This window comes from Apus apus, chromosome 2 (genome assembly GCF_020740795.1).
Source record: "Apus apus isolate bApuApu2 chromosome 2, bApuApu2.pri.cur, whole genome shotgun sequence".
Classification (NCBI taxonomy): Eukaryota; Metazoa; Chordata; class Aves; order Apodiformes; family Apodidae; genus Apus; species Apus apus.
In genome coordinates this window covers 33,628,323-33,651,942 of record NC_067283.1, presented here as the reverse complement: position 1 = coordinate 33,651,942, position 23,620 = coordinate 33,628,323, and the positions used below count along the sequence as shown (strand labels likewise).

The window sequence follows — 23,620 nt, the reverse complement described above, 5'->3', positions numbered from 1 at the left end:
ACCGCTTCCTTTCTTGCACAGACTGTTAAAAATAGTTGACCCTTGTACTTCTTTCTTCATCCAGCTGTGGCAGTCCTAGCCAGATTTTAGGATTAATGATCTGGTATCCCATCTTTCTGGGCATGTCTCAATTCCATATAGGAAAAGAGATAAGTCCCTAAGTTTAGATTTTAATTGTAGCTGGCTTGGAAGATTAGCTGATTCTGTGTCAGTTTTTTTGGTTTAGATGTATATAAGATTCAGGGTTTTTTTAAGCCAATTAGGTGCTTCCATTGTTTTTCAGTGAGCTTTGGGACAGGCCCTATGCTGAGATAAGTTGAGATAATGGCAGAATATTAACCCTATTTTACAAGCAGGTCTGCTTTGTAGTTTTCCCTTGTAGCTGAAAAAAAGTTTCAATCATTCTTTATAAATCTTGCATAGCACTTGCATAGCAGAACATTTCAGTCACCTTATGTGTTCCTTAAATGGCAAAAAAGATAGTGAGGCAAAGATGGTGAAAATATGGAAGAAGCAGAAGTAAGAGTTGCAGAGCTGTAAATGTCATTATTGACCTGCTGGGTACTGTTCCTTGCCTTCACTAACATTTCATATTTTCCATAAGTTTCTGTTTTTCCAATCACTTCAGGACTATTTCAGCACTTCTCTTCACAGGTAAAAATTATTTTTGTTGCTTTTCTAGTAATTGTGGAGTCTGACTTTGCAAAATATACTGGAAAGTTTGAAGATTTTGTTCAAGGAAGTATTGAAGCATCATTTGGAAAGATCAGCTTGGGAGCTGGAGGGAAGGGCTATGTGGAAAACCAGTCCTCATTTGGAAACCTGAGGAAGCAGGAGATTGACTTGCAGCAGCTTATGAAAGACGTCAAGGATAGGTATGTTTTTAAGGTGGACATTGTAATGGCCAGGAAAGATCGCTGAGCTGAAAGACTTGGGCCAGCTGTGATCACTGTATCATTGATTCTTTAGTGTTGTCATAGTTTGAGGATTATTTTTATTGTAAGGTCTTATCTTCAGGTGATAAGTAATCTATACGAAAAGGAGAATTTCCAGATTTTTAAAGCTTGGTGGTCAAACCTTTCCCTTTCATTTTAAATAAATCGCTCTGTGATTTCATGAATTACCACGTGGAACAAGAACCAAATCCTCCCTTCTTTGGGGGACTGTATTTGAGGTAAGAATCTGGAAGAACAAATGGATTGTTTTTTCTCTGTTACTGGGGGAAATGCAGTGGCAACTGAATTCAGAACTACCTTACAAGAATATTCTTATAAGCAGGCTTTATAATTTTGTGTGTGTGAGTGGCTGTGCTAGAAAATTGAGCTATTTGAAGTTGAAGGAGTAGTAAAAGTGAGCAAGCATGGTCAGTGCATGTTGAACAAAATGCACTTTATAGATCTATTGCTCACTCTTACACACTCTTAATAACTGAGGGGAGAACCCCAGATTTTCCAAACTGTATTTGTAATTTTACAAGGTACACAACACTTCTTGTCCTATTTAATCTTGCAGAAGGACGGTCACAGACCAAAGCTTACTTGGCAAGCAGCTGGCAGGTCAGGGATCTACTGGGTTTTGCAGGTGCTGACTCATGGGAGAAGAGGATGGTTCATTTGTGACAGCCTTGTACCCTAGATCTATAGAAGGTGGTGTCATACATTTTAATAGCCTTTGCTGGTGCTCTGAAGACAAAGATGATAGATTTTTCTTGTCAGTGCAATAGTTTTTGGAAGCAGTGTAAATTTTCTTTGGATGTACTGGTGTTCTAGAAATAATCAATTCTCCATTTTCACAGGAACAGCTACCTGCTGTTGTTTTTATTGTGAGCATTCACAAGTCAACAAACCTGTTCATTAAAACAAGGCACCTTGCTATCTTGTTACTAAATGCTTTGTTAAAAGCTGAAAATACTGGGGTAAATGTGTGTACCAGGCCTGTATAATTAGTATGCATCTAGTATCAGAAAAAAAGTGTCAGTCAAGGTTTAGAATCTTGTTTCTACCACTAGATAGAGTCCTGTACAAAACAAAACAGGAGTAACTTCTATTCAGATCAGTAAGCTTTTACTTAGGTTTCTTCAGTAAGTTACCTGCTCTGTTCAAACAAATAATCCTCCCATAGCAAATTAAATTCACTTCAGCACATCCTGAGGTTGTAATCCTGAATGTAGTTAAATACTTACAAATACATTATCTTATTTTGAGTGTGGAAAATCAGTAGCTCTGTGCTGATCTGAGTCTAACTATAAATGGGGCTAATGTGTGTGCCCCTTTATACAAGGAGCTAGGTCTTAGTTCATAGAGAAGATGCTCATAGTGTATTAAGGCTTATGATAAAATGTATATAATTGATACACAGTCTGGCTTCTGTCAGAGCCCTGAAAATTATGAGGATAGCTTAGTTTTTATTTTTTTCTTCAGCATATCACTGAGGCTCACTGGGAACTGTGGCAGTGCCATACAAATGGAATTGCAGTTACTCATTCATAAATATTTTATGCTGGCTTGTGTCCATACCTCTAGCTTTCATCTTGTTCATGGAGAATTGTGTGAAATTCAGGAATTCAGCATTCAGGAGTGGCTGATGCCTAGAAGTTAGTGATTTTTTGGATGCAAAGCGTTATGGTACTAAGTTGATTACATGTCGGTCCTTGTGAGATGAGAGTCAGCTAAGTGTTCCTTGATTTCATCTAATAAGATACGTTGCTGATTGCTTGTTTGTTCAATCATTGTTTCATTTATTATTTCCACATATATGGCCTAATAAAGTTGCATTTTAAAGTGTTACTCTTGTAAGTCAAAGTTGCAGATAAATAGCAGAAAACTCTTGAATACAAAAGTCAAAGCTGACATGGCTTCTGGACAAAGTCATGTGAGTCTTCAAGGTTGAACAAATGGGAAGTACTGAATTGCAGCTAATCAGTTTCCTGTCACCTTTATGTGAACCTTCTGGAGGAGAATCCTACTGATCTTTTAATTAGATTCCAGATGCCACATAGCAGTCCTTTTCTGAAAAGGGATGACAGCTGAAGGATGCGAGAGGAGATCTTTTCTGATTTGCAGGAGCAATGACACTTTAAACACAGAACACACTTTATTTTCATATTGCATATTATGTAAGTGGTACTCTTAGGTATATAAACTTGGCATATTTTATGATACGTAATACTTTTTGTATTATAATGTGTTTGCTAATTCACAGAGTACTGTAACATATTGATTTTAGGTCAGAGTCCTATGCCCTTAACTCAGTGAGATTGCTATGGATTTAAGATTATATTCCATTTTATGGTTTAAGGCTTTCAGTACTGTCTGCCATAAGATCCTCATAGAGAAGCTGATTAAGTATAGGCTGGATGAGCTGACTGGGAGGTAGACTGAAAACTGGCTGGATGGCTGGGCCTGGAGAATATTGGTTGGTGGCACAGTTCACTTGGAGGCTAATGACTAATGGTGTACCCCGGGGGACAGTATTGGGGTCAGTCCTGTTCAACATTTTCATTAGTCACCTGGGTGATGAGTGTATCATCAGCAAGTTTGCTGACAACACAAAACTGGGAGAAGTGGTTGATAAACCCAGTGGGTCACACTGCCATCCAGAGGGACCTCAATAGGCTGGGCTGGTGAGACCTCACACAGTCAACAAAGGCAAGTGCAAAGTTCTGCACATGGAGTAACCGCAGACATCAGTACGTGCTGGGGGCTGACCAGCTGGAAAGCAGCTTTGCAGAAAATCACCTAGGATTCCTGGTGGACACTCATTTGGACATGAGCCAACAGCTCAGGGGGGAGCTGCTTAATTGCGTATAAATACCTGAAGGACAGATACAGATAGGTAGGAGCCAGCTCTTTTAAGTGGTGCCCTGTGACAGAACAGGAGACTCTGAACATCAGGAAACACTTTTATTTACAATGAGGGTGACTGAGGACTGGCACAGGTTGCCCAGAGAGCTTGTGGAGTCTCCCACCTTGGAGACATGATCCTTGGCAGCCTGCACTAGGTGTCCCTGCCTGAGCACAGAGGTTGGGCCAGATGACCTTCCAACCTCAACTGGTCTGTATTTCCCTTCAGTGAAAATGATTACAAGGAGGTTATAATCTCTCTAGTTGTCATGGATTAAAATATTCATTTGCTTTTACCATTTCACTAAGTTGTGTTGGGTGATTGAAATAGAAGTTCTGAGAGAACAGAGACAGCAGAGAGAAAGGGGACCATGTGGCAGCAGTTAGTCAGTGCATATCAGGTGCAGAAAGGCTTGCCTGTCACACTTCTATGATTTCATGTGAATTACTCCTAACTCTAGTTAGCATATTAAAATACCCAGGTGTTAGTAGTAGTATACTTTGGTATGATTGAAATACATTTTTATACAATTGTATATTGCGTTTCATGTGCATTTTCATTGGTTCAATTCTTGTCCATGCTGAGACAAAAATAGCTGCTTATGCCTAATCTGAGTACAATGAAAATTCAGCCCGTTTTGTGATGTTTTGTTTAAAACTCCTTGAACATTTATAACTATGATGAGAAAAACATTCCATTTTTTACCAAAGGTGCTACATGGATAATATGAAGTCACAGAATGTTATGAGACAGAATTGAATAAATCAGTTGTGTGTGTCTGATTTAAAAAATAAAGAGGGTGAATTGTCTGTCACTTGCACTCTCAAAAGTGTTTGGCATTCTTGCAGAAGATGTTTTATGAAGTAATTGTCAGGTTATTCTGTAGAGAAAATTTTGAAATGCTATCAGTAAGCTGACTATAGCAGAGACTGTGTTCCAATGTGACTGTAAGAAGTAGGTCAGAAAGGTTATATTTGAAACAGATTAACCAAAGAAATATTATGCATCTGTGCCTTATGGAAAGTGACAGAGCAAGGTCCGGTGGATTTTACTCCATGGATTTATCTAGAGGTCTTTAGAGAAGGAACAAATTTGGGTGAATGCTCTCACTGTGCAGCAAGCAGCATTTGTGTGGAAGATGGCAGATATTGCACATTATAAATGAAGTGGATAATTTCTGGTGGAGCAGTGAGAGATGTTTTGAAGTTAGTCATGTGGATGTTATGGAAGAAGCTGCGTTTGGGTGAGGCTGTGAGAGTGGGCCACCCATGTCTCTGCAGCTGGGAGAGGGGCCCTGTTAAGGTGATGTTGCCCAGTGCAGAGCTGAAAAGGTTTTTCACTCATCAGTAGTTTGGAGTAGTGAAAATTTGTGCAGGCAGGCAACAGTGCTGACTTCAGACTGAGGATGGAGAGTACTCATAGCAGTAACCATTCTTTTTGGTATTCATTGCATATTTGCAAGCTCCTTGCTTTGAGGATTTGAGGGGTGGGTTACTGAGAAGACTAAACAGGATTTGATGGAAAAATGGTCTTAGCCACCTCTTTTATGGATGGTGTCGTCAGCAGTTTTGTACCTGAAGGGAAGACCCTCAGTCTCAACTGTGGGGTTTAGAGCAGGCTCCTGCCCTCTCCTTTAACTGTGTGAACCTGCTCTGCTGCCAAGTGTTGTCTTTCTTTCCTTTCCTTTCCATTAGTTTCTGCCTTTCTCCCTTGTTTTCTGTTTCCAGTCTGCAGCAAATTGCCTTTATGCCTCTCTATTCTCTACTGCTTTCCTCACGCAGGAAGAAAAAGGTTGAATAAAAGCGGAGGAAGAGTGGAGGTGTTTCATCCAATTAAATATGGAGAGAGTGAGACCAAAGCTCAAAGAAATTCTTTTCTGTTTATGTTTGACCTATAGAGGTTCCAGCACAGTAAATCATTGACCTCAGGAAGGTTATTTAAGAAGAACAAACAATCAGAATCTTTGAAATGATCTTTATTTATACAGGCTCATCCCCAAGTGTTGATAATGGGACTTAGCAAACCAACATCTTACTGTGTTTTTTGTAGTGTTACTTCTGAGTACTTCAGCTCAGATTTTTGTGGTGGGAAGGAGAGGTGGTGTAGTACAGGTCACACAAGATCAGTGATGGCTCTTGTACAGTAGATGGTGAAAGAGTGGTGGTTGTAGGACAGAAGAAGAAGCTCTGAAGCGGAACCTGTAAAATAAAGAATAATGCTATGCAATTCCTATGCCTGCATGCATGTATTCTCAGGGGTTTAAATCAACCATCTCTTGCTATTCAGATATCTTCTTCATATCTGAATATTAGCAAATGAGTTCAGCCTTGGCAAAAAATATGCTCAGATTCAGCAGCCATTGCCCTGCAATACTTTAAGCCCTTCTCTGATTGTCAAACTTTAACCCTGTTGCATTTTGCTCTTGCTAGCTATTTTCAATGATAATGTAGATAAGCTGGGTATTTCCTTACCTCATGTTGTCTCCTGTTTGAGTCACTGAGAAGAGCAGAATGTTTTGCCTTCCACAGGCTGTGCCCCAGTGGTAACCCGTGATGTGCTCACAGAGAGCACTAAGAATGTAAGGGGTTTTATGACAAAGTAAAGTGCCAGAAGTCTAGAGAGCATTTAAATGTGCTGTCCTAAAAGGAAGGTATGTGTAGCAGTTGGTAAAAGTACATGTTTTAAAGCTCTGAATCTGGTGGGATTCACTCACTAAGTGAGAAGAGGAAAGCATTTCTGCCAGCTTTCCAGTTGACTGCATCTCATTAAAGTCACTTGACTCCTGGGGCTGAGGCAGTGGCCGAGAGTGTTCAGGAGTCTGAGCCAGTCCCACCTTGGGCAGAATGCTGTAGAAGTCTCTTGAATTATTTTGGTCATTCATTTGTTTAGAGTTAAATCATATTCTGTATGCTTCTCATGTTAACATTCATTCAGAAACTGCAAATCTCTATTTAATCTATATTTTTCTACCTTAAATTATTTTGTTTCTTTTACTGTTTTACTGTAACTTTAAGGGATGTCTGGTGAGTTTGTCATCCTCTAAAGCAGGCAAAAAAATACATCATATGAAAGTAAATGACAAACTGCTTTTGTGCTTCTTCATTGTATTTCTTCCCCAGTGGTTTCTGAGGTTGAATGTTAAAACTTCAAGTTCTTAGTGCCTTAATTTATATTTTCAAGATGCTTAGCACACTTCTTCAGAATCATTGTTACTATTGTGAAGTATATGATAGGCTGCATGGTCTGTTGTTGTGAAAACTAATAGGTGTGGTTTGGCAGACACTTCTAAGTGCAGCAGTGTTTGTGATTGCTTGACATTTCTTCCGTTGTTGCTTAATCCAAAAATTCATTGCATTCCAAGCATAAAGCATAGCTTTGCACCAAAAAAAAAAAGTTATATTAATAATCTCAGGAATGTTTGGTGGTGCTTTTCTACTGGCTGCTGCATTGCTTTCTTTCCCATGTTTAAACAGTCAAGTTTAAGGTATTCAGACAGTTCATTCCAACTGATTGAACTTTCATATAAGCATGTAACTCTGCAAAGATCAAAAATCGCCTCAGGATATTTTTAATTTAATAAAGAACCAGGCTGACTTCACTTATACAGACTGCATAAATCCCAAACTCCAGAATCTAATAAATCTAAAACTTTTTAATTAAAAGTAGAGATATATCGATTCAAATAAAGCAGAGTCAGACATGTCTTTCCATCATATTTTGGCGGAATTGCCATTCAGCCCCATGAATAGCCATTTACAGGAAAAGGGAGGAGAAAAGACTGAGTAAGTTGAGCCAGGGATAGCAATCTTGTAATCTTCCAGCTGTCTTGCTAGAGTTATCTGCTCATAGAATATATGACATCTCATCAGAGGACATGCGGTGGATATTTTGCAAAAGCTTAATATAAATGGCGCATTTTAATAGATCAAATACAGTTAGGAAGTTGATTTAACTTAACCAGAAAATCTGTTAACACCCCAGAAGACAGGGTAGTGATTTTTGTCATCTTTTCTTAGAAAATAATCCTCATATTGTTTCTGGGAGTTCACTTTCTTCTTCTCATTCTAAGAAGGACTTAACTTTGAAAATACCTCCTGCAGCCTTTAAACGCACGCTGAATTATGTTGTGGAGTAGAGATGACTCGTTCAGTTGGAGGTTTGGACCAAAGATTGAGGTCACTCACACAGTGAATTTGTTTTTTGACTGTAGAGGTCCTGGTCATTACCTGTAAATTGTGAGGTTATACTGATGAAGAACACAGGACTTTACAGTCCCAAAAGCCATGAAATCTTTTCTATGTTTTCTCGTTCAGCCCTTTGAAATACTTGGTCAGTGCTGATCACAATAAGCCAGGCCAGGCCTTAAGGGGACATTGCAACAGATCCTTAGCAAGCTGTGAGTGTTGGCACTGGGGCTTTGCTGTTCATCTCTCAAGGGGAAATTCTGGTGACTTGGTAGCAGTGTGTCAGGACACTACTTTGCCTGCATGTGAGCTCTTAGAGACCAGCAGTCCTAATGGTGATCAACTCAAGCTGTCCTAGTCCTGGGTGAGTCTGGACATCAGCACTTGGGTGCAAAGGAGCCCACATCACCTCCCCTATTAAGGAGCACCTGGTGGCACAGTTGCAGAAGGTAGAGGATGTACAAAGACGGGTAACAGGACTGAATGGTGAACAGGAGATAAATTACAGTGGGTTTGGCCAGATGGCTGCAAAGTGGTGACAATAAACTGAAAAGGAGGGGAGACTGAGGCTGAGAGCCTTGGACAGCTGGTGTCATCTTAAGGGTAGAAGACATTAGAAAAATCACACAAAGTGTGATGGTTGAGCTGGCTGGCTGTGGAACAAAGCTGAGGTGAATGAGAGGGAGGGGGAAGAAACAGAACTTGATCTGGACAGGTAAGAGAGAAAAACCTGAGAACTACTATAAGGAAAAATGGGAGTTGATAGCAAAGGGAGAAACTAAGCAGACTGGAAGATTGCTGGCTGTATATTTCTTGACTTCCAGTACCTTGACTGCACATTCCATCTTTCTGAGCAGAGCTTTGTGATAAGTAGATGATACTATTATATTACATTCTTATTATGTATTAGGCTATTAAATGAATGCAGTACTGTGCGAGGCTGTAGGGAGTTCATAATATGAATTGTGAGCACAGGTCATTTGTTTGTACTCGTCGTTAACGTTTTTTGATTGAAATAATTATTTGGAGTATAGACTGCAGGATGTGACCCATGGACTTACTGGCACTGTTTGTGCTAACGTGAGACTCTGAAGAGAATGGTTAGCTGGCATCCCCTGCCAGGGATGTTACTCTGCTACTGTGTTAGTGTCACCTGTTAATGTCACCCGCTGATGTCAGAGTGAATAGCAGAGGATTCAATTCAGTGTCCACAAGCCTGGCTGATTGCTTTCATATCACACTGGAAGCTTAAAGTTGTCTTTAGTTCTCCCTTGCTTTTTTCTTTTGCTTAGGAAGTATACAGAAAACTGCCATTTTTTCCTCAGATTAAGGAATCAAGAATTCAATATGTGTGTTTGGACTTACTGTGTGATACATATAATTATGGCTACCAGATAACAAAAGAGGACATAATCATTTTGAGGACACTGCTCATACAGAAACCATTGTTATTTTTTTCAATAGAAGCTTCATCAAGCAATAAAGAAAATGTTTTTTTTCTCAATTCTAGAATGTATGTTGTTAATGGCCTCTTTTCTTTTTCAGAACAATAAATCTAAACAGTAGTTTACTGCAGAAAGTAATAGAAAGAAAACGTGAAGTGCTGTGCATCTTGAGAGAAAAGATAATAACAACTCAGAAGTGTATGATATGTGAACATACCCAGACAGAAGAAAAAATCCGCGGAGCGATGGGATGCAGTACAAAAATAGTAAAGGTAAAAGTTATCAAAAAATCTGCAAGAAATAAAACATTTGCAGATTAACTGAGAAGAAATTAATGATTTCTCCAAATAGATTTCAGAATATTTTTCACGATTCTTTAATGTTGAACTCTTGCAGGTGTAAGAACTGCACTGCTTAGCTGTGAAACTTCTGAAGGGTAAAATGGTTTTTTTCCATTGCCTCACTGGCAAAAGATGCCATCTTTTAGTGTGAGCCTGGAATGTGATTTCTATCAATACTGTCAAATTGTGATTCAGTTTCTATGTGGATTCCTGCCTACAGCAGAACATGCACCAAATGTAACAATTCAGTGAATGTTGAAGAGCAAAAATCACTGCTGAAGCAGATTCATTTGAAAACCCAGGTAGTCATTCATCAAGAATGTCTGCAGTGTCTACTGAGTTTTAGTACATATTGAGAAGCTATTTGGTTTTGATCATGGGTGTAGAAATTAACTGCATTGTGATGATATCTGAAAAACTGCCTATGAACTGAGAAAAAATTGCCTGTGAATTGAGAAGAAATTGCTGAAGTCAAAACACATGCTTGTTAGTTCTAAGTTGTTTTGGGTTTGGTGTTTTTTAAAGCTGCGGGTGAATAAGTTCTGTGTACAGGGTGTCTCCAGTAGCAGAAATCTGGGATTTGCAGTTCAAGAACCATCTGCACAAGTGCCACCTTCCTGGTAACCAGTCTCCAGCTGGGCAAAAGGGGTGTCAGGATAGAAGAGGGCAGGATGCTGTGGTGGATGCCCATTTCCTAGTGACACTGTTTCATGTGTCACAAAAGCTGCACCTGGAGCTTAACCTTTGTATGAGGACAGGGTAGCTAAGAGTTTGAGTGCTGCTCTTGGCATTGTACTTCTACCTCACTGCTCATTTAGTTCCTTTCATAGGCGTCATATGTAACATGCTTTAGTTAGATATCATGGAGAATAAAGCACATTCTCTCTCTGTTTTTTCCTCTCAACTAATTCTGAGTTTAAGCTACACAATAGCTAAATCAGATAAACAGATAAATCTGTCCTCTAGGTTTCAGTGAGTGAAAATGGAAGTATGATGAAGGATTCTAGTGTGATCCTTGAAATTCCTCCTGCGACCACTATTGCCTATGGTGTAATTGAACTGTTTATAAAGCACAGTGGCCAGTTTGGTAAGTGTAAAACTCATTTTCTGTGTCACCTGATTGAGCTGTGGATAGAGCTGTATGTTGAGCAGTGATTTTTGCATTTCTGGGTTTATGAAGATTATGGTGTTGTATAATCTCCATTATCTTGATAGTTACTGGTGCTGTGAAATGCTGCTTTTATGATTTAGTAATGCTTTTTCACTGGTGTGAATAAATCGTAAACTCAGAAGAGCTTAAGTGTCAGGGGACTACAGGAGATCATCTGGCTCAAGCCCCAGCTCAAGGCAGGGCCAACTTTTGAATTGTTGTCTGATTGCAGAGTAAGATCAGTTTGCTTGTATCCTTGATTCAGATTTTTATTATTTCCAGAGCCAGATCCAATCACCCCTCTGGACAGCCTGTTCTCATGTTTGACCACCATCATGGTGAACTTTTTTTTACCCCTTAATATGTAATGAGGATTTCCCTTTCCTTACTTTGTGTGTATTTTTTATTCTATCATCATACAGGAGTCTGTCTTCTCTTCATGGTTGCATTGGGTAGTTGTGGATTGCAGTAAGGTTCTCTTTTTGGAATATTTTTTCCAAGTTGGACAAACCCAGCCTCTCAGCCTATTTTTCATACATGGTGTTCTTCAGCCCCCAGGGGTCTTGGTGGCTGTTTGCTGGATAGCTGCAGTATGTAAATTTCTGTCTTATACTGGGGAGTCTGAAGCTGGACACAGCAGTCTGGATGCAGTTTACCAAATTGAAAAATCGTTTCATTGATCTCCTAGCTACACTCTTGTCAGTGCAGCCCAGTATGCAGCAAACTTCAATAGCTGCAAGGGCATACTGCTGTTCCTCCTCTCAAATTTGTTGTCTACATCTTTCTCTGCAATTTTGCTTCTAGCTAATTGGCCCTCAGCCCGTGCTGTTGCCTTCACCTGTTGGCAGGGAGAGTGAACTGAATATAAGTTGATGGTAAACCAGGAATGTTTAGACTACAGTCATGCTAAGAAAAGAATTATTTGTAAAGTATAGGACTAGAGTGTCAGGTTCTGTCTGCTTTACACTTTCATACATAGATTGTTCTCAGAATGGTTACAGGAGTGTCCTTGTCTTGTTTTCTGCTTGTGCTTTACTTATTTCAGGTTGAATACTTTCAGGTGTCAAGTTAAAAAAATGTTAAAATTGGCTTTAGGGGGAGTAGTAGCTCTGCTCTGCAGAATCACTTGGGATTTCTTCTTGTCTATCCTCAGTTAAACTGTCAGACCTAAAGGAGGTTTCAGGGGTTGTTATGCAAGAAGGGAGGAAATCAGATGGACTGTGTATGGCTGGAAGTTGGAAAGGACTGATGTGGAGAGAAACAGGAGATACATTGAAGACATAATTGAAGTGTAGTTGGGATTTGAATCAGGATGCACTTTATTTGGATAAGAAGCACAGAAGATATTTTCCGTTGTTCTCCTTTAACTGACTTCTGATATTAAGGAAGTTAGTAGGTTCAGGAATGTAAGTAAAAATAATGTAACCTGTAAAAAAAATTCTGAAATGTGGAATTGTTCTGACATAAATTGCACACAGAGATATAGTAGAGGGCATTGACTTTTTGGTCATAATACAGCTGTAATTCAGAGTAATCAGGTACAATTAAAGCTGTCTGACTACATAGATGTATAGCTGAGAGCCTAGTGATGTGATTTCTAGATGGAAATTTCTATGTCCTCTAGCTAGTATGCACGTCTTGTTAATGATCTGTATTTCTCTGCTCTTTTTCCGCTTCTTTTTGACCTTTTTTTTCTTTCAGATTTAATTTTATTTCATATCATAGAATCATATCATAGAATGGTTTGAGTTGGAAGGCACCTTAAAGATCATCTAGTTCCAACCTCCCTGCCATGGGCAGACATCCCATCCAACTAGCCTTGAACACATCAGGGATGAGGCGTCTACAGCTTCCCTAAGCAACCTCTTCCAGTGTCTCACCACCTTCATAGGGAAGAATTTCTTCCTGATATCTAGCCTAAATATCCCCTGTTCCAGTTTTCAGCCATTACTCCTTGTCCTCTCACTACAAGCCCTTGTAAAAAGTCCCTCCCCAGCTTTCCTGCAGGCCCCTTCAGGCACTGCAAGGCTGCTATAAGGTCTCCCTGGAGCCTTCTCTTCTCCAAGCTGAACAAGCCCAACCCTCTCAGCCTGTCTCCATAGGAGAGGTGTTCCAACCCTCGAATCATCTTCATGGCCCCCTTCTGGACTTGCTCCAACAGCTCCATGTCCTTCTTGTGTTGGAGGGCTCCAGAACTGGACACAGGTGGGGTCTCAGAGGACTAGAGAGGGAGAATTACCTCCCTTGGCCTGCTGGCCATGCTTCTTTTAATGCAGCCCAGGACACAGCTGGCTTTCCAGGCTGCAAGCACACATTGCCAGCTAATGTTGAGCTTTTCATCACCCAGCACCACCAAATCCTTGTCCTCTGGGCTGTTCTCAATCCATTCTCCACCCAGCCCATAGTTGTGCTTGGGATTGCCCTGATGCATGTGGAGGACCTTGCACTTGGTGTTATTGAACTTCATGAGGTTGTCATAGGCCCACCTTTCAAGCCTGCCAGGGTCCCTCTGGATGGCATCCCTTCCCTCCAGTGTGTCAGCCACACCACTCAGCTTGGTGTCATCAGCAAACCTGCTGAGGCTGCTTTCAATGCCACTGTTAACATTGCTGACAAAGATTTCTTTTAAGCATCAGAACCAGCACATCTTCTTTTAATTTTTATCTCAAACAACCTATGTCTTGCCTCTTTTCTTCTTTTTTTTTTTTTTTTTAATTTGTTCTATCTCTCTTTGCCTGACTGTCATATAAAAGGTAAAGTTGGGGAACTAACAATAAAATCAGGGATTTTACATCAGGAATATGTTGGGTGGAGTGTAGCCTTCTACTTCTTAATCTCTGAGCGGTGACCAGTGGCTGTTCATGGAAATAAAAATAGCCTTTGAAGTTAAATCCAGTGACTAATGGAGTCCTTTCACATGAGACTGAAAGTGACCGGTAGCAGGGGTAAGATAATGGGATTCTCTTAAAGGATAATTTTGAAATAAAGTGCATGTAGGGTTTTTTTTTGTTTCCTTGCCACCGATAGTGCTTGAGTTATTCTTTAAGGAATAATGGTATAAAAACTTAATTAGAAATGTTCTGGCTAATAAGACTGGACATGCTTGAACATGTTTATAATTTACAAAAAAATAAAAATAAAAAGGTCTAGTCTTTTTCTGATCCCTTTAACATAATGTTTTCCTGTAATTGCTCTGTTTGATTTCGACAGGCTAATTTTCCACTACAAGTAAAAGCCGTTCCCGTTAAAGGCTTTGCAGTCTGTGTCTCTAAAGTTTCACTGCAAATCCTCTTGTGCTTGCTTTGCAGAACAGGAGGTATAGTAGCACCCAGCTGATTTGCTTTTGCTATGTATGTGTGACTTGCTTCCTCTTAAATGTCTGTAAATTGAACAATCCCAATCTTTTCAGCTTCTCCACACGAAGAATCTCCCTTTGATTGTTTTCATTGATCATCTCTTGTTTTCTTCCATTTTTGTTAATGTTTCAGAATAACAAGATCTACCTGCACTACTGGAGAGTTGTCATCTATGGGTATAATAGTTTTCAATGGAGAAGTTATCACAGTATAGTGTATATTCTTTCATTCACTTCTTTTCCTTTTTTTTTTTTAAGACTATGACAAATTAGTGAGATACAAAATGAATTAATGGTCCCATTGATACAAAACTTTCATAGTCCTGTATTTTCCTCTGAATCAAGTCCTGCTACAAAATTTAACAGCAGGGTCTATCTAAAAACTAGAAACTTTTCACTTGATGCTGTGTATTGATTTCCCTCATTAACATCATCCTGCCTTAGGAGGGCAGATAATTTACTAGAACTGTCTTCCTCCCTCAGGGTTTGTATGAAAACCTAGTTACAATCAATGGAAGCAACGTGAGCATGTTGGCCTGGTGGTGCCTCAGCTGCTGCGCCGAGTCTTGTTGCTTTGGGAGGTTCTTTAGTTTGTGTTTCTGCTCCTGTGCAGCTCACTCTTCTCCGTGAAGGGTTATGCAGGCATAAAGGTCTCTGTCGTCTTTCTTTGTGGCAGAAATTTGTCTGCTCTCCCTTTGAAAACGCTTTTTGCTGATGGAGTGCTCCCCGTGCTCTCTCATCTGCTTTGAATGTCCTTAATTTGGTGAGACAGTCTCTTACAACTGCAGGAAGGTTATATTTAGGTTTTGTGCCTGGTACATGTGAGCACTGTTCTTGATTGGTTGCCTTTTTTTTTTTTTTTTCCCTTTGTTGTCAAGTATTATTTTAAAATTGAGTTCCTCTTGCTAACCTGCCTGTATTCTCCTCAGACCTGCTGCAGAGTGCCAGGGGTGCAGTTTCAAGTCTTGCATTTGAGCCAATTAAAAGATGATCAAAATAATACATAGGGCTTTGATTATATTCTGCATCTTTGGGGCACAGTATTGGACACATGAGCACAGAATGTGATGTTCCAGGTTTCTCAACATAACTCTTCCAAAGGTTCCTTGTGTACCTACCAGGGGTCCCTTTGCTACGTCAAGTTGAGGGGTCTGGGGTGGCAGGAAATCTACAGTCCTGTTTGGGTGAGGTAGGCCAGTGCTTGTCATTAAGATGAGGCAGAAAGGGTTAATCCAGCCAGGGTGTGTTATTTTCTTCACAAACTTACTTCAGAGATTCACTACATAGTACAGAGTGATTCTGTTAGTGAACATGGCTGGGTGAAGTCCCTTAGAGAGCTTGAAAAGCCTCCTATTTTCTACTGGTCTGGAGAACTTGAGAACTGTGACTTGGCTCAGGAAGAGTACCATGGCCAAAAGCAGCTCTTTGAGGGATTCTCAGAGTTCTTACAAATCTTAGAAAGTGCTTTCATGTGTCTCCATTGTTAATGCATCCTGTAGCCAGCGTACAGCACGTCTCTTAATTGGTAGAAAATGTGAAAATTTCCTCTGTGCATCTCTTGTTATGCAGCATTCAGGCTTATGGTGTTGATGAGAAGTTTTCATTTGCTGTCTACATTACTTTCATTCACAGGAGCACAAGAGCTTGTGTCACATTTTGTAGTTGGTAGCTACACCACAGGACCTTTTGTCTGTCCACACTGTATCAACCATGAGGGCTGCAGTAATGCTCAGTAATTCACACACATAGCAACCACTGGCATCCTTCCCATCTAGAAAGAGACAAGACATGGAGCATTCACATGCAAGGACACTAGATAATACAATAGCATCTCAGTAATTGATTGTGTGTTTTATTAATATTTTAAAAAATCTCTTCTAATTACAGAGTTCTGTCTGCTAGATGAACAGCAAGGAGGTTTTGAAAAAGAAAGCACAGAAGGCTCAGCTTCTCCCCACTCAGCACTATTCAGAGATGCTTCATTTCTGTATCAGACAGATGCTGTTGATCATGAGATGTTCTCTGGGTCTAAAAACCTCATTCCCAGTGATGCTTCTTTAAGTGTATTGAAACAAGGTATTATCAGAAATACTTTACATTATTACATTACAGTGAGTTAAGCAACATGATAGGAGGAAATAATCAGGTACAATAGCACATAAGAAATCATATTAGTTCATTTTAATAGCCCTTGTCAAGGGCTCTTAGGGGAGTGCACTGACAGAACAGAAAAATTTATTTCTGCAATAGGTATATGCAGTGGACTGTTCCCTAGGGACATCCTGAATCCCTTTGTCATCTGTATGATCTTACAAAATTAGGTTTTTATGCCAATTCTGTTACATTCCAGGGAAGCTCCATAAATTAGTGATGATTTATGCTTTCAGAAAGAGTTACTGAAAATATTTTTCCATTATTTGGAAAATACTCTCAGTAAAGCTTCTCAGTTAAAGGTTATTTTAAGTCTTAAAAATGCAACATCTCCCTTGCCTTCAATTAGCCTAAATATTTTCTGAGAATCTTTATAGAAATCTTCAATATCAACTAAGGCTGATGAAATTAAAATGTTATTTAAATGGAAGTTTGCAAATTGATACAATAAGTCAGGCACAACTTGTTTTAGGAATGTGGAAGGAAGGGGCAGAATTGTCACCAGAGGAATGAAAAAGGGGAAAACAAATCAAGGCCTCTGAACACATTTTACTTTTCATCAGTTCTTGGCAGAATTCTTACAACTTGTTTTAACAGTTAACATCACTTCTCTTGTCTCTAAATTTTGCCTGTTCAACAGACTAACTGTAGATATTTCTTGTCCCCAAACAAATTCTGTCGTTCTCCAATGTAGACTGGTTTGAAAGAGGTAACTGTGTCTCCATGTGTATATAAAAAACACTTATTTCTGAAAGAATGGCATGCCACTGGGGTTGTTATTTTTTTTAGCTTGACATACTTTTGTGCCTTTCTTGCTTAAAGGGTTTGGAGGTTTCTTTTAATTAATTAACCTGAACTTGGAAAAAACCCTAAAAAATTGTTTCTACTAAAGCAATTTAAAGTAGGTTTCCTTTGCTGTTACTTGAATAGACAGTCATATGATTGCATGAGGTACAAAGATTAACTGCCTGTGGCTGGACTCCTGTTTTGTTGTTTTTTTCCCAGTGAAGTAATTTTTAGATATAAAAGGCATCTTTAAAGAGAACGTGTTTCTTGACTGGAGTGACATGAAGGGAAATTTCTTTCAAACACAGTTAAGAACGCTTGCATGCCCATGCATTTGGAATGTGGAAAAACAATTCCAACCTTCCAGTTTGCATTATTGACTTGAAAACTTATTTTCTTTTTAGCGAAGTGGTACTTTGATGTCATGAAACATTTTGGTTTAGTGTCATAGTTGAACTGTGGAGAAAGAAGCGCAATGACCTCTCGTGATTAAGAGGAGATTTTTGTCCTGATTTTTGTAATAAGTCTTTTGAGGTCAGGGATAGAGGGGTGTAATTCTTTGATGCTCCTGATGAAATATAAAGACAATAACAATTTAGTATCACAGTAGGAACCTTGAATTCTCTCTGTGGACTTAAACCATTTACTTTGTAGTTCATGTTAACTCCCAGATTAAGAAGTAAGATTATGAGCAGAACTCTTCATTCTGCCTTATAAATGAGTATTTTCTGGAGATGAACTTTAAAATCAGAAGCTTGATATATGGTTACAGAATCACAGAATGTTAGGGGTTGGAAGGAACCTCTGAAGATTGAGTCCAGCCCCCCTGCCAGAGCAGGACCAACACTAGGGCAGATCACTCAGGCATCTAGACAGGTCTTGAAAGTCTCCAGAGAAGGAGACTCCACAACCTCTCTGGGGAGCCTGTTCCAGTGCTCTGTAACCCTCACAGTGAAGAAGTTCAGGTAACATTAAAATACTGAATTCTAAAATATTAAGAATGTTGGAACACTGAAGTTGATCCTTGATAGCTGTTCTTCTTTCTTAGAGTTTTCATTGGTGCTCCAGTGGCTCATTAGGGAAGTATAATCAGATGTGTTCCAGCCTTGGTTTATAACTTGTGCTGATGGAAATCAGAATGTCAAGATGTGGTGATAAATGGAAGTGCCTATGAGACACAGCAAAAATGCTAACTGTTTTTACTGGTATGTGTGTAGAAATAATTAGTTTTACTTTTTACTGCTTTCTTGGGAAAGATCTGACACAGCTGAAGACTCAGTTCCAGCCGTTTGTGAAGCTGACAGAAGACAGGCAAAGAACTTTATATAAAACCCTTTGTGAACTCCTGCTCCATGAAGAAATGCTAACTACCCTGGAGGATGTGGTAAGATGAAGAAACTCTTGCTTGCTTCCTAAAAGCAATTTCAGGTTAGAGCTAGTATTTTCTTTTGCTTGAGCTTTTATCTTTTCAAGAAGTTTCACTTATCTTTTGCTTAAAGTTAGATGATATCTGCACAGGAGACAAGCCAGATCTGAAGGAGTTAAAACCTGCAGAACTTGCAGTCCTTGCTGACATCTTGAAGCTCTTAGGCTGCAGTTTACAGGATGAGCTGTTACAGAAGTACCAGCCTCAAGATGAAGAACTCTTCTCAGCTGCTCACCTCCTCATCAGTGCCATCTCGGGTATGTTGTGAACGAAGGGAAGAGCCATTTTTTAAATTTTCCTTTTAGAAGCTCCCTCTGGGTTAAAGTGTTTCTGGCTCTTTTTGAGCAGTTGGTGAGCTGAGTGAATATCATCTGTTCTGTTCCTTTTTATGGATTTTGTATGCCATTCTTGGCATTCCTGACTGAATTAAATTCAGCCCTCAATCACTGACAGATTTTGCTTATAAAATACATGTTTCCCCAAGATTGCTCAGCTCTACTTTCTGCTGAGTGTAGGCACTTGCAGTTTGCCTAGATCATTTCTGTCCTTATCTGTCCAAATCTGCATACCAGATTTCTTGCCATCTGAATGCTGAGAATTACAAATCAGGTGTTGTCTTCAGTGTAACAGCATTTATTGTTGAGGTGCAAACTACATTTAGCAAAAATGAGTTTAACATAGGACATGGCAGTTAGAGGGTTGTTTTGCAGCTGCTGCAAAAGGAGATTAAACACGAATGTCAGACAAACGCCATGCTCACACTCTCGTTGGCACCAGAGTGTTAATTAAAAGCTACCTGCAAAGTCCAAGGCAGACTCCTTCCTGGGTTTTTCTCCTCTCTCCCTCATACAAGAAGAATTTCCTGACATTAAGATAATGAAGGGAAGTCCAGTGTGGTATGAGTTAGATGTCACACTGTGCAGCAGAATGTGTGTATGTGCGTCCGTACACACACAGTACCCTGGCAGGAAAGCTTAACTCATTTGTGGAGACAGAAAAGAAATAGAAAACAGAACCCTGCTGATGTAGTAACACTTGTCAGAAGCTATTAACTGCAGGGCACAGTTAATTGAGTGTGCTGCATTATCACCTGGCTTTGGACATAATGTCTACTGCTAATGTCCAGGTATAAATGTAGCTGGATCAAGAATCAAATGCTGTTTTGTCTGTTGCTTCTATGAGGAATTACAGCCTTGAGTTACAGAGTTGAAGGGCACCACAGGGACAATTTAGTCCATCTCCCTGCCCCAAGGCAGTCTCACCTATGTCATGCCTCTCAAATGGTGTTGCTGAAGTCAGCATCTCATATAGATTCTGAGGGCAGAGGTTCTTGTTTTATTCAAGCCTGAATCATTCATCCAGCCTGCAGACTCAGAGGGAAACACTGGGGAGATACTTGGGGAGGAGATGAGAATGATGGGGAGGAAGTCCCCTTTCCTTTGAGCTGCATTTTTTCAAGGGCAGGAGTAGTCAGTGTGGGGCTTGTACCCATTGCCTATTCCCTTTTATTCTGCACTCTGGTAAGCAGGCAGGAAAGGTCTTAATCAGCCACTTCCGAACATCCAGCAGAGCACTTGTGACAACTGTCACAATGTCCTCAGCATTGAATCGCTTTGGTCTCCAGCATCCATTTCATGAGGTGCTTTATCTGCAGATGGGCCTCGAAAATGCAGCTTGTCTGTCTTTGCTCTGTAGGAGAACCCTGTACCGGAGCTCACTGTTAAGAACCTCCTCTATCCAGCAGTCAGCCTAGTGCAGGGCTCACTGGAAACAGTCTTACCCTTTTAATGTTTCCTTCGCAGAGCTGTCTGATTACACTCTTGTCCTGCTGCGTGCGTGCTGTGATCTTCACCTTGTTCCTGCATTGTGTTGCTTGGTGAGTAATCAAAATTGTGACCGTGTAGCATGTGGCCCCAGCAGCCATAATGACTCTTTTCTCTGCCTTACTGTGTTTCTCACCCAATAAAGATGTCAAGCTCCAGTGCAGATTTCAGCTGTAGGCATTGCTTAGGCAAGGTCAGAGGCTGACAGTGGCAAAAGAGGGAGATAATTTACTGCAGGTGGATACCTAACTTCTAAAACATTGCTGTACTTGGGAGATTTCATGGGCCGTGAGGAAAGGAAAATTTTAACTTAAGCTCAAATTTTGATTAACTAGTAGTCTCGCTAGCCCATTTTGAAGTCTCCATAACAGTAATCACTTGCCCTTGGGAAACAGAAGTTTTACTTGGATAGCAGCAGTGCTTGGGCCTTGGCAAGTTCTGAAGCTCCAAAACTCTGAGGCCATTCTTTAAAACCAGTGAAGGAATGGGACGGGGCTTGAAAAAAGATTTTTAAGCTCACTGACAAAAATAATAGTAAAAACCTGGAAATGTGTAGAGGCAAGAAGAGTGCTGCTGTTTGCTTAGAGTAAGAGCAAGAGTTCAAGTGTGATTTGATATGAGAGAGGCTAGACTGGGGGGAAACATGGCGGTAGGAGAGATGTTTCTCCTTAAAGGGTGCCATAGAGCTTTGGTTGTGGATGAGGAGGATGTACTTGTCAAGGCTCATAGTACAGGGAGTCTTGCCCTTTTGCAGCTGCCTTGTGAGCTCTCTGGTGGTTTTGTAAGAAGGAGCTGAGCTCTGCGATGGTAGGAATAGCTCTGCTTGGAAAACCTCTTTAATCTCTGTGTTTTGCTCTCTTTTATAAATACAGCCTAACATCACTTCAGCCGATGGCACTGTGGCACTGAGCAGTCCTTTGGTGGCTCCTCTCACTGACAGAGGAAGATTTGATGTCGTGCAAAGGCTGTTTGCATCATCAAACATTAATTTGGAAATGACAGAGTCTTCTGTAAAAGCTGTAACTATGAAAGAACCGAGATTCTACCCACTTGTTGTTTATGTTGCACTGCATGGATTTTATGCTTTAGGTGGGAATGAATAGGAGCTTCGCTGAGGACCCAGTTGCTGCTCTAGCCTGTTCTTTATTCTGTAGCTCTGCAGGGTGGTGTCTGTGTGTTGGAGCTCGCAGTAGAGCCTCTCAGACGAGTACTTAGTGCAGTCCAGCCAGGGGTTGTGGAGGTCAGGGTGGACTCTGCATGGCTGGGGTGAACATTCTGCACTCCCACCAGGTCTGCTGCTGCTCTGCAGCTTCACTGAGGTCTTTCTGCACTGGGAAATACATAAATAAGCAGTGAAGGGGGAAAGGAAAAAAAAGACACGCCTGAAACAGAACAGAACACAGCAGTGGGAGCCTGATCGCCTGCATTAATATGCGTGGGAGAAAACTGCAAAGTACAAACTGCTTTTTGTAAGGAAGCAAACAGGCAGGCTGTGAAATCCAGGGTTTTGCAACACAGTGAATGTTTTGCTTGTGTAGTTCTGGATGTGCAAAACGCCTTCCCTCTGCAGCAAGTGGAACGGAGGGCACTCAAAAGAGGTACTTGATTCCATTTGCATTTATTAAGTGCAGTTTGGCTTTAGGGATGTAGCTGCACACTTGCAGGAAATAAAAAACTTCAAAAACTAAGACCACCTTGGGGATTTGTGCCTCTCTACAACATTGCTCTGTTTTCTAGTAAGTTCTTACCTTACCAAGTTTCAGCTGTTTATATTCTGAACTTTGAGATACGGTGATGCCTTTTGGTGTGTGCCCATGAAAAGTCCCTGCTGCACTCCACAAAAATGATCCTTCTACCCATAAGACATTTTAAGTGCAGATGTTTTCCTTGTTTCTTTGACTAATGGTGAAGTGTTAGTAAAGCACTTTGTGCTTTGAACTGCTTTGCCTTTAATTGGAATTTGTTGTGATCCTGTGGTACCTTTCCATAGCCCAAGAGCACAGGAGAGCCATGGACATGGAGCTGCTGCTGTTTCTGTCTCTTATCTCTTAAATGAAGCTGATTATGTTGTATGGGTGGATTTGGGAATGTCCTTTAGGAGTATGTTGCTCTGCTTCTGGGGGTGATGTGTGTTTGTAAATGTCTTATTTTGCTAGTCACTGCTCAAAAGTTGCCTCTGTAACTAATTTATCGAACCTTTCTATTAAAAATTATGTCAAAACAATAGAATAACTTATAACCTCATGCATTTAATTTCCATTGTTTTTTTCTGGGGATTCCAGTCTTTCCCTTGGTATTGAAAGATGGTGGATATGTGGGCATCCATGTAGTGCTCTCATCTTCCTTACAGAGTTTAGGTGTGAGCCTTTACTGCACTGTATTGCATTACTGCTTTCAGGATGTGCGAGCTGTGTCAAGTAAGTAGGAGAGGGGATTTGTTTAAAGAGGGGGAAAAAATCCCAGCAACCCCAGGTGTTCTATAGAAACATCATTAGAAAAATAAAAGGTTTTGTTTGTTTCCAGCTTTTATGCTTTCACATGCAGATCAGTCTAGCTTTAGCTAAATCCACTGAGCAAGTTCAGGCTGAGAAGTACAACAGTTGCTGCCAAAGCCAAGGTGAGGGCACCAGAGGGGCTGGCAGTGTGTGTGGTACCCAGGAGCCCCAGCAGCTTCCCAGCTTGACTGCCAGTACCAACAGCCAGGGAGGATGGAGGGGGGCCCTGTGCTCTGTCATGGAATTCTGCTGCAGATGGAACTCAGGGAGATGTTGTATGAGGCACCACCCAGCTGGGCTACATATCTGAGGTGGGAACAGAGCAGCAGCACCAGGGCCTCTGGTCAGGGAGGACAGCCATTAGTATGTGCTTTGTGGAGGGTTTTCCCAAATTTCCTCCATTTGGCAGCACTTACGTGACCACAGAAGCACCTCTAGACCAGCTGGTAGCCTAGGATGGCCTATTTAGAACTAAGTGAGCAGCACAGCCAGGGAAAAAGAAACATTAAGGCAGTTTATTATGTTCATCTTTTCCCCTTCCAGTTCCTTCTTCTGCACTCTTGAAAGCAAGATCCTTGTGCACATTAATATCAAAAATAGCTCAGGCTGGGGATAAGAATA

The 23,620-nt window shown here is 40.5% G+C and overlaps 1 protein-coding gene across 5 annotated transcripts in view; it reads left to right on the top strand.

Moving 5' to 3' along the window:
• The window catches only part of GSDME (gasdermin E), a 29,880-nt gene extending 7,142 nt beyond the window's left edge, over positions 1-22,738 (top strand). For all 5 annotated transcript variants that reach the window (XM_051611318.1, XM_051611314.1, XM_051611317.1 and 2 more), the window contains 8 exons: positions 683-875; positions 9,573-9,744; positions 10,780-10,900; positions 16,206-16,394; positions 18,512-18,639; positions 18,755-18,938; positions 20,484-20,557; positions 21,377-22,738. In XM_051611318.1, the coding sequence (XP_051467278.1) occupies positions 683-875; positions 9,573-9,744; positions 10,780-10,900; positions 16,206-16,394; positions 18,512-18,639; positions 18,755-18,938; positions 20,484-20,557; positions 21,377-21,607 (1,292 nt within the window). In that variant the 3' untranslated portion in view covers positions 21,608-22,738. The remainder of the gene's footprint in view (positions 1-682; positions 876-9,572; positions 9,745-10,779; positions 10,901-16,205; positions 16,395-18,511; positions 18,640-18,754; positions 18,939-20,483; positions 20,558-21,376) is intronic.
• Positions 22,739-23,620: the final 882 nt, after the last annotated feature.